This window comes from Acinonyx jubatus, chromosome F2 (genome assembly GCF_027475565.1).
Source record: "Acinonyx jubatus isolate Ajub_Pintada_27869175 chromosome F2, VMU_Ajub_asm_v1.0, whole genome shotgun sequence".
Classification (NCBI taxonomy): Eukaryota; Metazoa; Chordata; class Mammalia; order Carnivora; family Felidae; genus Acinonyx; species Acinonyx jubatus.
The window spans coordinates 38749248-38766264 of record NC_069394.1 but is presented as its reverse complement, the minus strand read 5'-3'; the positions used below and the strand labels follow the sequence as shown (position 1 = coordinate 38766264).

Here is a 17017-nt window from a genome sequence, read left to right as displayed (position 1 = left end):
AAACAGTAGGTGTTCCATTAACTGAACTCAGTACTTAGGAGGCAAAAAATCTGGAGGCAAAGGAAGGGAAAGGGCTCGACTCACACCAGACCTGGAACCTGCATTTTTCTGACTCTAAATCCTGCGTTTTCTCTTCTGCCCACACCCCATGGTTTTCAGGGGCCTTGTATGTCTTCCTTCCCATAGTGAATGATTATTATTTTGCACATAGAATTGACATTTTCCAGCACACTTTGATACTTAGCTAAGGATGTGGAAGGAAAAAGCAACAAAGCAAAAACATGGGTGTCCTGTTCTTCGCAGGTGAGGATAGAATGGGTTTGCTTGCTTGTTTGTACACACTGATGGGAATGAAAACTCCACTCGTCACAGATGGAATTGGTCTCCGAAGCGGTTCTGTTTATTTTTTTCTTTTTTCTTTTCATTTTTTTAAAATGTTTATTTTTGACAGAGAGAGAGACAGAGCACGAGCAGGGGAGGGACAGAGAGAGAGGAAGACACAGAACCCGAAGCAGGCTTCAGGCTCTGAGCTGTCAGCACAGAGCCCGATGCGGGGCTTGAACTCATAGACCGCAAGATCATGACCTGAGCCAAAGTCGGACGCTCAACCGACTGAGCCACCCAGGCGCCCCTGTTTATTTTTTTCTTAATCTGCTGGTGGTGACAGCGATAGGTGGCAAGGCACCACATCCACTAGCACGGGCAACAAAGAAGCCGACATGTAAACACCAACTCTTAACTATTTTTGCTTCATTCAGTTGTATTCTGCAAGCAACATACTTTCGTTGAGGATGAGGATTAAACACATGAGAAAATCCCTGCTAATCGTTTGTTGTATTATCTGCTGGACTTTCCCCCATACAGATATCTAATTCAAAACATTTTGTTAATGTTTAACAAAATGAAGTCATACTATTTATTTTGTTTAACCTATATTTTTTCCCTCACCAGTTGTTAAATGGGTAGAACTTTGGGTGCTATTGGGTCAGAAGGAAATCAGGCCATTGGGAATAAGGCCAGGGGATAAGCTTCAGGAAAAGGGGTGAGGGTGACTGCTTAATTGGGTGAGGGAAGGAGCAGGGAAGGCCCAGAACATGTGTGAGTGATGAGTGAGGCGGCAGGGGGGGCGGGCAGTAGGGGCCATGGCTGGGGCAGGAGGCCTGCCCTGGCCCTTGGGAAACTGGAGGGTGGTGAGGAACCCAGTTTTCTGAGTATTGCCAAATAATTGCGTAATCATCCCTGTGTATTAGAGGACCTTTGTGTCTCTAAGGGTTTTGCTGTAACTTTGGGGGTTTGACATTTGCTGAAGAGCAACAAGCATGAGAGTAGATGCTATGGTTGCCAGGGAGCTGTTGTGGACTGTGTTTATCAGAGGTGGGCATTTCTCTGCTGCTGAGTGTATGTAGAATGCCTTTCCTTGGGGGGGCATCAAGGCAGAAGAATGGGAAAATGGGGAGAGACTGTGTGTGATCCAGGAGTCATCTACCAGATATTCCTGTCATCCTCCTCCCCGACCAAGCACTTGTTGGGGGCTGGGAGTGAGATGATTACGTGCTGGTGGGCCATTGTTGCCAGTTTCCTTGGTTAGGGATATGTTACAAATTTTCAGAAGGTCAAGTGCTTCTGATGGGTTTATGCTGAGTGCATAACAAGTGGTGACGGTAATAGAGGCTACAGAAGGTCAGAGAAGAGGGTCGTTATGACGGCTAGCGTAGGGGGACATCTGGGCAATGCAGGAAGGGTAGCCATTGGACAAGTGTCCAGGGCAAGGGGAGATATTGAGGGCAGTAATGGTGTGGGGACAGCGGTGGTCATTGGGAGGGGCAGGCCTTTCTCCTGGGAGCCGGTGGAGGAGGGGGAGACTGTCACAGGAATGCCACACTGAAAGCTTAACAGGCAACCTGACCTGAAGACATCAGTCTGAAGGGGCTTGTCAAAGATGAAGACCCGGGTGTCAGACTTAGACAGGAAATTTAGGGAAGCAAAGGCTGGTAAGGACTATGGAAGCATTCCATCAGCTGCTAGTTTGGGTGGCCCGTATGTAGATGGGAACGTTTAAGAATATGGGGACCATAAATCCCAGTTAATCCAGGACAATCCCAGTTTATGCCTTGTTGGCTCAATTCTCAATAGCCCTCCCTTTCACTTTCAAAGAGGTTCTATTTTGGGTGATAAATGATAGGATCACCCTAGTTAAGACCAGTCTGACTTAAACAATGGAAGAGACCAGCTCTGCTGAAGCAGAGAATTCCTACAGGTGTGAAGTAGAAGATGAAGATACCAGGTGGAACCATAGTGTTCAGGGCTTTGAAAATCAGGCTGAAGAGTCTGGGTTTCATCTCTGGAAAGGAGACACTGATGGGTTTCTAATTGGGAATGGCAAATGCAAAGCCTCATTTTAGGAAACTTAATCTCCTTGTGGTGCACTGCAGGATAGATTCCAGAAGGAAGATGGTGAGGGATGGAAAGACCAGTTAGGAGACTGGCAGCCTTCAGGGGAGAGGTGACAAGGGCCAGAGTTTGAGTGGTGACTGAAGAAATGGAGAGGGAAGGAGTAGAGATGAAGAGAGGCTGTAAATAAAGGGGAGGAGGAAAAGTCAAAAGTGCTTTCACTTGAGTTTGAGCTTCCATGACTCTGAAAGAGAATGAGTAGTTTTAGACCAGGTGAGTATGAAGTTGTGGTGGGACCCCGACAAGGATGTGTCAAGAGGGAGGAGAAAGGAGCACCATGTGAAGAGAGATGGGTAGAGCCATCGATGTAGCCAGGAAGCAGCTCAGTCCATTTCTTTCTGAATTTTAATTTCTACTTATTTTTTTACTTTAAACATTTATTTGTGTGTGTGTGTTGTGTGTTGTGAGCCCAGGTCTTACTGGGCTCAAACCCCAGTTCTGCTGCTGGCTGGGCATGGGTCATTGCATTTCTGAGCCTCGGTTTTCTCACCCATATCGTAGAGTAATAATACCTACATCATAGTGTTTTGCGGGATTAAATAAGGTAACGAGTAAAGTCTCTCATACACGCGAGACAGTTATTACTATGATAGACATATATCATCATCATCATCATTTCCTGGCTGTCATGAAGTATGGAGTGAGGAGAGAGTGAAGGCCTGAACTTTGCTGGCCTGAGCCACATGTAGGGAGCGGGGGGGGGGGGGGGGGGGGGGGACAAGTGGGGCAGGAAAAATATCCCTGAAGGAACAGCCTAAGGTTGGGGGCAGGGGTGGGGGTGGGAGAGGTGGGTAAGAAAATCAAAAGTCATGGGATAAGATGAGAAAGAGAATTTCTAGGCCACAGCAATATTAATGTCATGCTCCAGCGAGGCCAAAGGGAACAGAACTTAGGGGAAAAGCCGTTGAGTTGAGTCACTGATTCATCTCAGCAAATATTTCCTAACTCTCTGCCAGGCCCTCTTCTGGGCATTAGGGACACAAAGATGACCAGGAGCCCACTGATGATGATCAAGAGGGGCGGGATAAAGGGCAGATTTCAGGACAAGGGGTAGGTGGTAAGACAGTGGGGGCAGTAAGCCTAAACTATTTATTTAAAGATGTGCTAGAAATTCACCACATCCAGCTACGGATGAATGGATGCAATTGTTTTCGGTTTCAGCATCTTCAAAGCTGAGGTTCTAGTACTTTGACTCATCCCAGAAGTATGACTATGACCTGCATGAAAATTCAATTCGTAGCCAGACTCAGGACTTTGTAGGCAGCATTTCCACACTTTGGAGTTAGTAGAACATTAAATTCCAGTGTCGAAGTCCCATTTCCCTAACTGCTCATTTCACTCTGGACAGGACTGAATTTATTTCCACATTCAGGTGATTGAGAGTAGATTCCCAACTAAGGTCCTTTTTTGTATTGAGTTCCCTGTATTTGTAATCCATCAGCTACCACTAAAGCTGTGTTAATTTCCACCCAAAACAGCATTTTTCAGAGACCATTTATCTCTATCTTTAAGGGTGAATTTCCTGCTGTGCTTGTTTACCTCTGGTGTTTACCCACTGCCTTGTCTTTGGGGATAACTTTGGTCCTGTTTGCATCTTATCTGCCTAAACAGATTGTAAACCCTTGGGGATAGAAGTCAATGCTGGTACTTTTCATCTTTCAGAGTAGACTTGCAGTATGTCTCAGTGCATTGACTGAGGCTGAGTGATTGATCACAATCTCCAGCACTCATGTATTTTTTAAAAAATCTTGTCCCCTTGATTGATTTTTAAATTACAAAATCAATTTTTGCATATTAAAAAAATTGTCGGAGTATAGATGTGTATAAAGTCAAAACCTGAAAGTCATTCCTCCCCACTTTTACTTTCTGGAAGTAATCACTGCTAAAAGCTTGGCTTCTCCTTTCTGCCCTTCTTCTAAGATGTCTTATGTATAGTATTTGCTTGTCGTCACCATCCAGGGTTTAGCATAATGCCTGATTGTATAGTAATTAATAAATGGTTGTGGAACAAATGAATGGCATTAAAGTATCCTATAACCCCCAAATTCAATGGTATCTGAATAAAGATGCAGGGCAATAAAAATATAATCTACATTTATTGAATGTCACTAAGTCATTGAAATACTTTATGTAGAATTGCAACAACCCTATGAAGGAGGTACTGTTGTTACCACATTTTGTAAATCTCTTAAGACCTGTCTCTGTTTGACTTTATCTGTAAATTGAGGATAACAATAATACCTATTTCAAAGGATTGTTGTGAGGGCTGAGTTAATATGTGTAAGGCATTGGGACAGTGCTGTGTTTGTTAATATTATTACTATCATTATATTGTCTGCTACATGGGCAACCGATAAACATTAGCTAAGTCTGAATTTCTATATCCTTTATAAATTTTTGTCTTATGAATGCTTGCATTTAATAGTACATCAGGTGTATGCCATTTGCAATGACACGAACAGAACTAGAGTGTATCATGCTAAGCGAAATAAGTCAGAGAAAGACAAATACCATATGATTTCACTAATATGTGGAATTTAAGAAACAAAACAGGTGAACATAGGGGAAGGGAAAGAAAAATAAAACAAGATAAAAACAGAGAGGGAAGCAAACCATAAGAGAGTCTCTCTTTTTTTTTTAAAGAATTTGTGCTTTTTAATTTTTTTTTTAATGTTTATTTATTTTGGAGAGAGAGAGAGAGAGAGAGACAGGGTGTGAGCGGGGGAGAGGCAGAGAGAGACACACACACACAGAATCTGAAGCAGGCTCCAGGCTCTGACCTGTCAGCACAGAGCCCGATGCAGGGCTCGAACTCATGAACCATGACAAGATCGTGACCTGAGCCTAAGTCTGACGCTTAACCTACTGAGCCACCCAGGCGCCCCAAGAGACTCTAGAGGACAAACTGAGGGGCGATGGAGGGGTGTTGGGTAGGGGGATGAGCTAAATGGGTGATGGACATTAAGGAGGCCACTTGTTGGGATGAGCCCTGGGTGATATATGTAAGTGATGAACCACTGAATTCTACTCCTAAAACCAATACTACACTATGTGTTAACTAACTTGAATGAAAATAAAATCTTGGAAGAAAAAGAAATCATCCTGAGGCCCATACTCAGAACTATGGTGGCACATAGCTTGGGGATTTAGCACAGCGTTACTGCTGCCTTCAGAGATATTTTTTTCCACTAGATTCTCCTCTACCAATTGCCCTCAGTAAGGAGGGGATTGTTGATAATTAAGTGGGGGACAAGTGTGGGAGGATCCATCTTTATATTGAAATGTCAGGTTTTCAGTTCATCAGATAACTGCTCATGTTTGGAGCTTGACCTCCCCCATTTCAAGACATTAAGTATTGGATTTGTCCCTATACTGGTTTCCTAAGGCTTCTGTAACAAAACCGCAGACCGAGTGGCTTTAACATTAGAGATTTCTTTTCTCACAGTTCTGGAGGCTAAGGTTCCAAAGTCAAGGTGTCAGCAGGCTTGTCTTTCTCCTTGGCTTGTAGAAGGCCACTCCCTTGCTGTCTCTGTATGTGGTCTTTCCTCTGTGAATATGCATACCTGGGTCCTCTGTGTGTCCATATCTCCTCCTCTTATAAGGACATCAGTCAGATTGGATTAGGGCCCACCCAAATGGCCTCATCCTAATCGAATCACTTCTTTAAAGATCCTATCTCCAAATACAGCCACAGCCTGACTGGCAACAGGACTTAAACGTACAAATTTAGGGTGGAGAAGACAATTCAGCTCAGAATATTTCCCTGTTGTTATCAAAATGGATAAGAAACTTTCTCCAGGTTTCGAGATCCTGCATAGAGAAATCCAGTTGTGCCCTGGTGGGAGAGGTTTTGTGAATCTGACTCTATACGTGTTGTCTTCTGTATACTCAGCAAGTCAACTGCTTCTCCAATTTCTCTAATGATGAACTTGGTTTTTCTTACTCTGTCATCAACAAGCTTTAAAGCCCAAATGCTCCTCTTTGAAATATCCTGTTTCTACTAATGCCATCCCCTTGCAGACTGATCCCCACTGAGGCAACTTTGGATTGTGACCACATTGTAAATCAGAGACCATTGATCTTAGGCTTCATTACCTTGCACCAAAGTATCGTTTATCCTTGGACACAGCTGAGTGATTTTGCACATATTAGGCAGAGACTGAATGTGGCATGACTGGCTTCTAACCCTGAGATTTTAACACTTTGTGATCTGGAGGGTCCAATTCCCTACAGCCAGGGAATTACCCTTTCTGCTTATAAATGAGAGCATAGATATGTCAGGCAAATAACTGAGAAAGGATTTTATTGAAGGAGATGAGGACTTGGAACAACAGAAGCATTTCTGAGTTACACACATAGAGCACATCCATACATCTGCTCCCTAAACTTGGCCTCTCTTATTACAAGTACAGTTTTGCAACCAAGGAAGTTATGCAAAGAACCCAAAATGTGTGGCAAAGGATGTCAGAGTTGAATGGACTGGATCTCTCTTGGTCTTAAAAAGCCTTTAGGTTCACGTGCCTGGAAGCAGGCTCCCCGACATGTAATGTTGTACTGATGGCCTCCGCTGCTGTGCCCAGCAGCCTGGCAGTAAGCTAGAGAGTGGCCCTCAAATCAAGGTGGGATTTGACACCTTGGGGTTTTACAGTCCAGGGTCTTAAGACCCAGGAATGCTTAAATCCCGCCCTACCAATCTCTCCTCACCCCTTCAGTTCCCCATATTACTGAGCACATAAAAAACAAAACCAGCAAGAGAATCAAAGTCCAGGAGAAGCCTTCTTACTCTATGAGATTGGGCCTGTGGTTGGCTGAGAGACGGAAGGTATCTTTCAAAGAGTGGAATCATTAAAAACTGCATATCCAAACTTATCCTAACCTTTTTATTTTCATTTAAAACATATGAATGTACTTTTAATAAAAATCACCTTTACTTACACCTTTAAAAATTACTAATTTAAGTTCATTTGTTGAATGCATGATTTAAAATTTTTTTCTTGCATAAAACATCCCCGTAATGTATGCTCCATGATTTTCAATTTTGCTTTCTTTAAATTGCAGCAAGGATTTGAAGACTTCTATAAAGCAATCTAAGAGCAGAATCCTTATAAATTTTTTTAAGATTTTTTTTTAAGTTTATTTATTTATATTTGAGAGAGAGAGAGCACACATGCACATTTAGTGTGCTCTGGGCATCAGGTCCTATATTTTCAGAAGGAATGAAAAGCATTGATGGATTAGGGATTGGTTAAGTGGAGGTCAGTTAAAACAGCTCATCTGCAACTTTATTAACCCCTGATCCACCCCTGGATGTTCTAGAGCATTCTGGAAAAAGGCAAGTTTGGAGTATAAGGCTCAGATTTTAGGCCTAAGCAAAGCCTCCAACCTGTCCTCAGTCTAATATGGGGCCAGCATACTCAGGAGTTCTTCTGAGGGACATAGATGGCTGGACTCAGAAATTACACCCGCATGGTACATAAAGAGGAAGTTTCAAGAGAGAGGGAGAATCTGAGCTCCTGCCTTCAGGTACAGAGACCAGCTCACTCCTCATTGTAGTATTGTCAATTTCCTGGAACTTGGAAGTCAGATCAACATCTCTTCTCTTTGGGGGAACACTAAAATGTAGGTGGCCTGAGATGGCATGGGCTGACTGATGGCAGATACCCATATCAGGGGTTGGGAGATTCTTAACATGAGGCCCAACACGTGGAGGCTGGAGGTGGGAAGTGCCTACTGCCAACACAGGTCAGTGCGGGCCACTGCATGGCCTGCTTCTGTGACACAGACTCGGGCACGTGCCAGGGCTTGGTGTCCTTGATCTCTGTGTCCTCCGTTTCTGCAATTCTTTGCTTAATGTGACAATGGTTCTTGAATGATGAGCTATTAACTTTTAGAAGGATTTGGTGCTATGGCAATGTTTATGCTTTGACTCAACTCCAGCCACTGGCTAACATCCCATGACATGCAGATCCTGTAACTACGTGAATGTCCTGTTCCCACAGTGACTTGTGTATTAAACCCTCCATTATTAGGCGCTGTTAGAACTCTTTGGGGAGGCGAAGTCACAAAAATGATACTTTAGACAGAGAGTTAATGAAGCCTGGAAGCAAAGGAATAAACAAAACGCAGGTTATTACCCTTTAAAACTGTAGACTTTGGGGCGCCTGGGTGGCTCAGTCGGTTAAGCGTCTGACTTCAGTTCAAGTCATGATCTCACACTCCGTGAGTTCAAGCCCCGCGTCGGGCTCTGTGCTGACAGCTCAGAGCCTGGAGCCTGCTTCCGTTTCTGTGTCTCCCTGTCTCTCTGCCCCTCCCCTGCTCATGCTCTGTCTCAAAAATAAATAAAAACATTTAAAAAAAACTGTAGGTTTTCCCTTTGCATCTTTAAAAAACATTTTAAGTTATTTATTTATTTTTAATATAATTTATTGTCAAATTGGTTTCCATAACATTTATTTATTTTTGAGAGACAGAGCATGAGCAGGGGAGGGGCAGAGAGAGAAGGAGTCACAGAATCCAAAGCAGGCTCCAGCCTCTGAGGTGTCAGCACAGAGCCCGACGTGGGGCTCGAACCCACAAACCGTGAGATCATGACCTGAACCGATGTCAGACGCTCAACCCACTGAGCCACCCAGGCGCCCCTACCCTTTGCATCTTTTGATCGCTGGGTTAAGTATGTCCTTGCCCTAGCAGCACAGGGTTTTGTTTTTCAAGTCACACATGTGTATTAATTGCAGAGTCCATTTCCTTTTTATTATTTCCAAGTTTCTGATGTCAGAATATCCTAAAAGTGATAGAGGGAAATGTTTTTTAAAGGAGAAACAAATCATCCATAATCCCACCACCTTGACACAGCAAGAATTTTTATTTCTAATTCCCAGGCTTCAGGCATGCCTTTGGAGCTCTGTTTTACCTGGGTGTCACCTCTGTAAATATTCAGTTTGAGATCTACCTTTTTCACCACATTTTGTCTGTCTTCCTATTTACAATTATGTTAGGATTATAATGTTAACAACTGCCTAATGCCCGAATCTCCTCCCACAAAACCCAGTGCACCTGTGCCCCCGGCCCCCCGTCAGTTTACAGCCACTCCGCCCTCATGCCAGATCCCCCAAGTCAGCCTCAATCCTTCTTTCTTCCTCCTGGCTCACCTCTATTCTGGTAGGACCCCCACTGGCCCCACCTCAACTCATACCTGGTGTATTAGCTTCCTAGGGCTGCCATCACAACGACCACAAACTGGGTGACTTACACCAACAGAAATGTGGTACCTCCTAGTTCTGGGGCTAGAAGTTCAAAATTGAGGTGCTGGCAGGGCCATGTTCCCACTGGAACTTGTAGGGGAGAGTCCTTCCTTGTTTCTGGAGGTGGCTGTTGACCCTTGGTGTTCCTCAGGCCGCAGCCACATCCCTCCAGCCTCTGTCCTCACATGGTGTTCTCCCTGTATGTCTGTGTCTTCACGTGGCATTCTCCTCTTCCTATAAGGACACCAGTTGTATGGGATTAGGGCCCACCCATATGACCTCATCGCAACTTGATTGTATCAGCAAAGACCCTATTTCCAAATAAGATCACATTCACAGGTACTGGGGGTAGGACTTCCGCATTCTTTTGGGGGACACGTTTAACCAGAACACCGCTCCCCTGTCTCCCCCCCCGCCCCACCTCCGTCCTGCACCAACGTGGTTGAACCCTCCACCATTCCCCACTGGGATTATTGTGCTAGGCTTCTAACTGGCTTTCTACTGTCACATTTGCTCTCTATCATCTAGTCTCGATTCCTTTGTTCGGAACCTTCCAATGACTCCCTCCTCAATGAGAGTGAAAGCCAAAGTCCTCGTAGGGGCCTCAGTCCCTCCTGACGTGCACTCATTCTCCTCTCCCACCTGTCTCTGCTCCAGCCACCCTGGCCTCCCTGCTTGTCCTGTAGCATACCAGGCATAGTCCCACCTGGCAGCCTTTGCATTTGCTGTTTCTTTTGCTCAGATGCTTACTCCCCATTATCCACTTGGCTCAACCCTCAGACCCTCATTTAGGACTCTGCCCAACGGCCGCCTTCTTATGATGCCTTTCCTGACCACTTCGGTCACCCTCTACCATCCTTCTAGCCTCCCCATGGTAGCTGTGGCTTTTCCCCGCTTTATTTTTCCCCAGGGTACTCTCTCCACCTTCTGCAAGCCTATCTTATTTACTTATTGTATTTTTTGTCCACCACCACCACTATCCAAGTGTAAGTTCCTTGAGGCCTGGAATTTTTATTTGTTTTGTTATTTGCTCTATCCTTAGCACCTAAAACAGGGCCAGGCCGGCAGTAAGGTGTTCAGTAAACATTTGTAGATTTTTTTTTTAATTCGTTAGTAATTTTATTTTATTTTTTTTCAATATATGAAGTTTATTGTCAAATTGGTTTCAACATTTGTAGATTTAATGACAAATAGGACAAGGCATTTTCTTATAAATTACTAAGCCATTTACCATTATTAAATGTCCATCTTATTTTCCAGATTTTTTTGTCACTGTAAATAATGCTGCTATAAATAACTTATTTCATATGCTTAATTTCTCCCTTTTATCAGTTATTTCTTTGGGTCACATTTCCACAGTGAACACTGTCAAACGTCCTTCCAAGAGGATTTTTTGTCAATTTATAATGCCACCAGCCCTGACTCTGTTTCCATGTTGCCTTGCCACCATCGGGCTTTATCCCTTCTTTATTTTTGCAGTTTGATAGTTATTAGTGTCGTAGGCTTTGTGATTGTTTTGATTTGCATTTCTTAAGCTTTAAGAATTTTTTTTAAATCTTTATTTATTTTTGAGAAAGAGACTGAGCATGAGCGGGGGAGGGGCAGAGAGAGAGGGAGACACAGAATCCGAAACAGGCTCCAGGCTCCCAGCTGTCAGCACAGAGCCTGACTCAGGGCTCGAACTCATGAACTGTGAGATCATGACCTGAGCTGAAGTCGGATGCTCAACCGACTGAGCCACCCAGGCACCCTGCATTTCTTTAACTTTTAAATACAATTGGTCATGTGTTCTTCAGTTTATCTTCTTTATACCTGTATTTTTTTTAATTTTTTAATGTTTATTTATTTTTGAGAGAGAGACAGAGCTCGAGTGAGGGAGGAGCAGAGAGAGAGGGAGACACAGAAGCAGAAGCAGGTTTCAAGCTCTGAGCTGTCAGCACAGAGCCCGACGCAAGGCTCGAATTCACCAACCGTGAGATCATGACCTGAACCGAAGTCGGACGCTCAACTGACTGAGCCACCCAGGCGCCCCTCTTTAGTTTATCTTCTGAAGTAAATTACTGATCTAGACCCCTGATTATGTTTTGGGTGGTCGCGGGGGAGGTGCTTTGGAATCATATTTATTCATCCGCACTTTTTGGGACAACCATCTTAATCCTCGTTGATATTTGTTATAAGTATGCTGTTATTTCCATTCCATCCTATTATTCCCTTTCCTGTCTGTGTGTCTCCTTCAACTCTGTGTTTTCATATTTACAGCCGTGGACTACTGTGCCTCGGAAAACCACGGATGCGAACACGAGTGTGTGAATGCTGACGGCTCCTACTTTTGCCGGTGCCCTAAAGGATTTGCTCTTAACCCAGATAAAAAAACATGTGCAAGTAAGTTACCTACAAAAAGAGTTTGTGTGTGTGTGACAGTTTTTGGCTCGCACATTTTATTTACTTACTTATTGACTTACTTTTAATTCCCGTGTAGTTAACATAGTGTTACATTAGTTTCAGGTGCATAGCACAGTGATTCAACAACAAAAACTTTCTTTCCTGCTATTGCTGTGGGCACCGTGGCCGGGGAATTCTCCCAAGCATATCGTGGCACAAGATGATATGCTGCGGAGTCTGATGACTTCTGCCCCATTCTTCCTCTGTCAGGCCTTTCGCCACTTGTCCTAGGACCGTAGTCCACCCTGTCTCAATATCACCCTTCAAGGCACTTGACAGAGGTGTCTTTCATTGGAGACCACACGTGGGAATGTTCTTCCAGCATCTGCTGAACGTGCTGACGATCAGACCATCTGACTTCATGCTGGCTCAACCGGGCTGTGCCCATCAGTATTAACAGAGCTTAAAAAATACTTTCACTGAAGCTCTGTGGCTTGTGGGCTTTAGCTCTGCCTCCACACGAGCATAAGAAAATCGCTGAGCCTGAAGGAGTTGAATGTGGTTGCTTCGGGGTGGGGGAGGGGCGGGTGGAGGGTGGTTTGCAGAGAACTCCTCGTTCTTTTGTTTGATATATTTAGTTCTATTTGATTTTAACTACACACATACAGGTCAGAATTCACTTGAGCTCCCAACATCTGACCATAAGAACTTACAAACTAAAGATGTTTTGCGAAAGGATTCCAAAAGCGTTCTTTTACATGTAAAGGTATGTCAGAGCACTTAAGGGATTGTGTAAGGGCGATCATCCTGTTGAGGGATTCACTTGAGAGAAGGCTGTTTTTAAAGGATTAGGGCCCAGCATTTTTAAAAAGTGCAGCTGAATACCAGGTTAGTGTACGTTATCTCCGAAACATACATCAAGGAGAAAATAGGATTTCAATTCGTAAAAAGTTCATGTACCCACCGCCTTTCCAAAACACATTGATTATGGAAAGCAGGATATACGTGGACATTTTTTTAAAAAGCACCCCCACAAAACTCCTGAAACCTAAGCTTGCTCTTCAACCCTAAATATCAATAGCTTAGAAACGCCGGAGCTGGAGACAAGGGTGGAGCCTGGAATTGCAAGGAACACGGCCAGTCAAAATATGCATTTCTAGAGCCCTAACCATGTGCCAGTAACAATGGACAAGGCGAAGGCCTTCCTGGAGGAGGTGATATTTTGGCTGAATCTTGAAGGCAGAGCTGTCATTTATTCACCGGGCAAAGAAGGCTGAGACCAGGGTGGCCGGGAGGAGGAAAGATGTGCCAAGATACAAGCCAGACAGGCTCAGGCCCACACCTGGCACACGACTGGCATGCGGCTTATTGAGAGAAGAAGCGGGTGATGAGTGACCTCCTCTGGTCCTGGTCTCCCTTCCCTTCTGAACATTCTGAACCGTAAATCAGCAACCCGGGCTGTGGTAACAGCTGGGAAGGTGGTTGCCAGGTTGACGGGTTGGTCTGTTCCTCAGAGAGGAGGCCATGTGCTGCCAAGGGCAGTCTCTGCCTCAGAGCAAATTCTAGCTCTTCTGCTTTTTCACTGGCTGGCCTTGGGCAATTGATTTGTGCTTCAGTTCCCTCAACTGTAATAGGGGATCATAATACTGCCTGCTTCATAGCGTTGTCTTGAAAACTAAATGGGGTAATCCATATAAACCATTTAGCAAATTGTCTGTGCTGAGCAAGTTCTTTTAAGGCATGATACTGCCTTCAACAACTTTAAATTGGTATTTATTGAGCATATACCACATGCCCGAGCCAAGTTTAATAGTGCATAAAAAATTCAAGACTTGGCCCCAGGCTTCCACTGGGATGAGACCTGGAGGAAAACACGCGTCCTATCCAGTCTGCCTCCTGCCTCCTCAAAACTTCTTCCCTGCCTGAGACCCCCCGATTCCCACCCCCACCCCCAGTTCCCAGAGGCTTGCCATCACCCCCATCCTGTGGCTCAGTATGTCTCCTATCCCAGAATCCCTGGGGACGCGGAGAATTACAGGCCCCAGGATGATGCAGGCAAGGAGACCCTCCAGTCAACACGGAAGCTCAGGCGCACTGGGAGAAGAGGTCTGGCTGGGAGGCAGGGGAGGACTGGTCCAGCTGGGGGGCCTCGCCAGTGAGGCACGGAGCCCAGCAATTCCAGCGTGTCTCTGGACCCTGTCGGAGTCGAGACTCAGAAGTAGGCAGGGCTGGGTACTCAGAGGGGTCTGGGTGGGCAGCATCCAGGAGATGTGTCCCCTAGAAAAAGGACCCCCTTCCTATCATGCCTGGGGGCAGGGTGAGAACTAGACCTGGAAAGGCTACTGCCAGGAGGAAGGAGACCCCCCCTCCCCCGCCCGGCTTTCTTGGAAAGCTGCGAGAGTGGGAAATAAAGTGAAGCCCAGCAGTAAGAATGGAGACCCTTGGGAGCACCCCACATCTGTGAGGGACAAGAACTGTGAAATAGGGGCCAGTTAAAAAGACAGAAACAGGATGGAGGTGGAAACTCAGAATCAAGACAGTCATCCTGTTAGTAATTAATGAGGCATCACATCAGCTTCCAGCCAAGTCGGCCTGGCTGCTGCTGTGGTGTTGAGAGGTTTTTTTAAAACATTTTTTCCACTTCTCGTAAACTTGCAAAAAAAATGAAATAAAACAAAAGATACTCAGTTCCTTAAATTTCATCTCTATTTTTAACCAAAAGTATATTTGAAGGCTAACCCAATTAGTAAGTGTAATTATTGTCTGAAAATGTAGACTGTCAATGTAATATACCAAACGGGATTAATTTATGATTAAACCAAAGTGTATATAATAGAGCCTTATGTTCCTGAACAAAGAGTATAATTTAAAATATGTAAGTATTCAAAAAGCACCACTTAAAAAAAATTTTTTTAATGTTTATTTATTTTTGAGAGAGGGTGAGCAGAGGAGGGGCAGAGAGAGAGGGAGACACAGAATCCGAAGCAGGCTCCAGGCTCTGAGCTGTCAGCACACAGCCCGACGCGGGGCTCGAAATCACGGCCCGTGAGATCATGACCTGAGCCGAAGTCAGACGCTTAACTGACTGAGACACCCAGGTGCCCCCCAAAAGCACCACTTTTATATCAGTTCTTTCCCCTAAAGCAACCTATCCAAGTCTATCTGAATATTTTGTAGAAGGGAGAAGAGTGGAAACATGCAGGTATGGTTACTTTGCAAAATATTGCCAAGACTTTTTTTCACTGTGGGAAAATAGACGTAATATAAAATTTACCACTGTAACCATTTTAAAGTGTAGAGTTCAGTGACATGAAGAACATTCGTGTTGTTATGTGTTGTTATGCAACCATCACTGCCATCACTGTCAGAATTTCCTTCTTCTTTAAGGCTGAATAATATTCCATTGTATGTATACGTCACATTTTGTTTACCCATTCATCTGTCAGTAGACACGTGGGTGGTTTCCACCTTTTGGCCCTAGTGAGTAATGATGCTATGAACATGAACGTACAAGTATCTGTTCAGATCCCTGCTTCCACATTGCTAGATCATATTATGGCAAGACTTTTTAAGGTCTGATCTGAAACCACTACTACTGAGCCAGGCACGAGAACATTCTCAGATGTTCAGGGTCTTTTCCTGAGAAAGATAGAAGACTTCAGTCCACTGGACAGGGATTCATGTCTTTGGTATCAAGGAGACTGGGGGTTTCAAGTCTAATGCTTAATCATCTAATACCTGTTCTAGTGAGTAAAGGTAATAGTAGACATTTATAACATATAATAGCATGTTGCTATTTATTATTTACTGACTTTGAGATCATTATAGTCATTATTTTTTAGACTCCATTGATAACTTGGTTGGCATTTCCATCCTTTTTCAAGTAGGAATGCTTTGCATAGAGGAAAGTACTACATGAATATTTATACTTGCTTTAAAAGTGAAACCTGGAGGAAGGAAATAATTTTATACTGAATCCAAGGCATAAAATATAGAATGTATAGAATTTAGGTTTCATAGCCAACTTATGGTTAACCTACTGTAATATGCTACTTACTTTTGTGAGATGAATTTTTGTACATGAATCTAAGATTCTCAATTGGAGGGGACCTGAAAGTTCAAACTAGTTCTAGCCCAACCACCCATCTCACAATATTCCCATCATGCTGTCATCCATCCTGCACTTAAATACTCCTACTGACAGGACACTCACTACACCCCATGCAGTGCATTCCATTTTGTGCAGCTCTGACTCTTAGAAAGTGGTTCATTAAACTGAGCTGAGAATGACTTCCTTGTACTTTGAAACTAAGAACAAATTAGGCTTCTTGTATTTTCTTGGTCATTAGGACTAAGTCATATCAGAATAACTTTATTTCGCTTAGTAGACTAGCTAGGCCTGGAAAACGTGGTAGGGACTATCTGTACTTTCACAGACATTGGACCGATTTGCTGATGAAGGCCCTATGCCTCATAGACCAGATGGAGAACGTGTGCTGGATGAAAGAATAATTAATTGTTTGCATCTATAACTGGCTGAATGTCTGTACCCAGAAGATGTTAATTGCTGAGCTGAGATCCTCATGGAGGGAGGTTTTTTAAGCAGCCTGCCAAAAGAAGCCTGAAGAACTATGTAAGAGCTGTCTTATATCCTTAGTGACCCCTTGTTGGTTCCTAGTGGGCGGTGTTTACATCTAAACCCTCCAAAACACTCCATTGAGAGTAGTACTGATAATTGAGGCACCTGGGTGGCTCAGTCAGTTGAGCATCCGACTTAAGCTCAGGTCATAATCTCACAGTTCATGAGTTCAAGCTCTGCATTGGGCTCGCTGCTGTCAGCATAGAGCCCACTTCAGATCCTCTGTACCGCACCCCCATCTTCTCTGCTCCTCCCCCACTCACACACGCTCTCTCTCTTTGTGTCTCTGTGTCTCTGTTTCTCT

General features: G+C 44.1%; 1 protein-coding gene across 5 annotated transcripts in view; it reads left to right on the top strand.

Moving 5' to 3' along the window:
- The window catches only part of MATN2 (matrilin 2), a 132356-nt gene that overhangs the window by 72542 nt on the left and 42797 nt on the right, over positions 1-17017 (top strand). For all 5 annotated transcript variants that reach the window (XM_027064162.2, XM_027064160.2, XM_053208488.1 and 2 more), the window contains exon 6: positions 11952-12074. In XM_027064162.2, coding sequence (XP_026919963.1) covers positions 11952-12074 — 123 coding nt within the window. The remainder of the gene's footprint in view (positions 1-11951; positions 12075-17017) is intronic.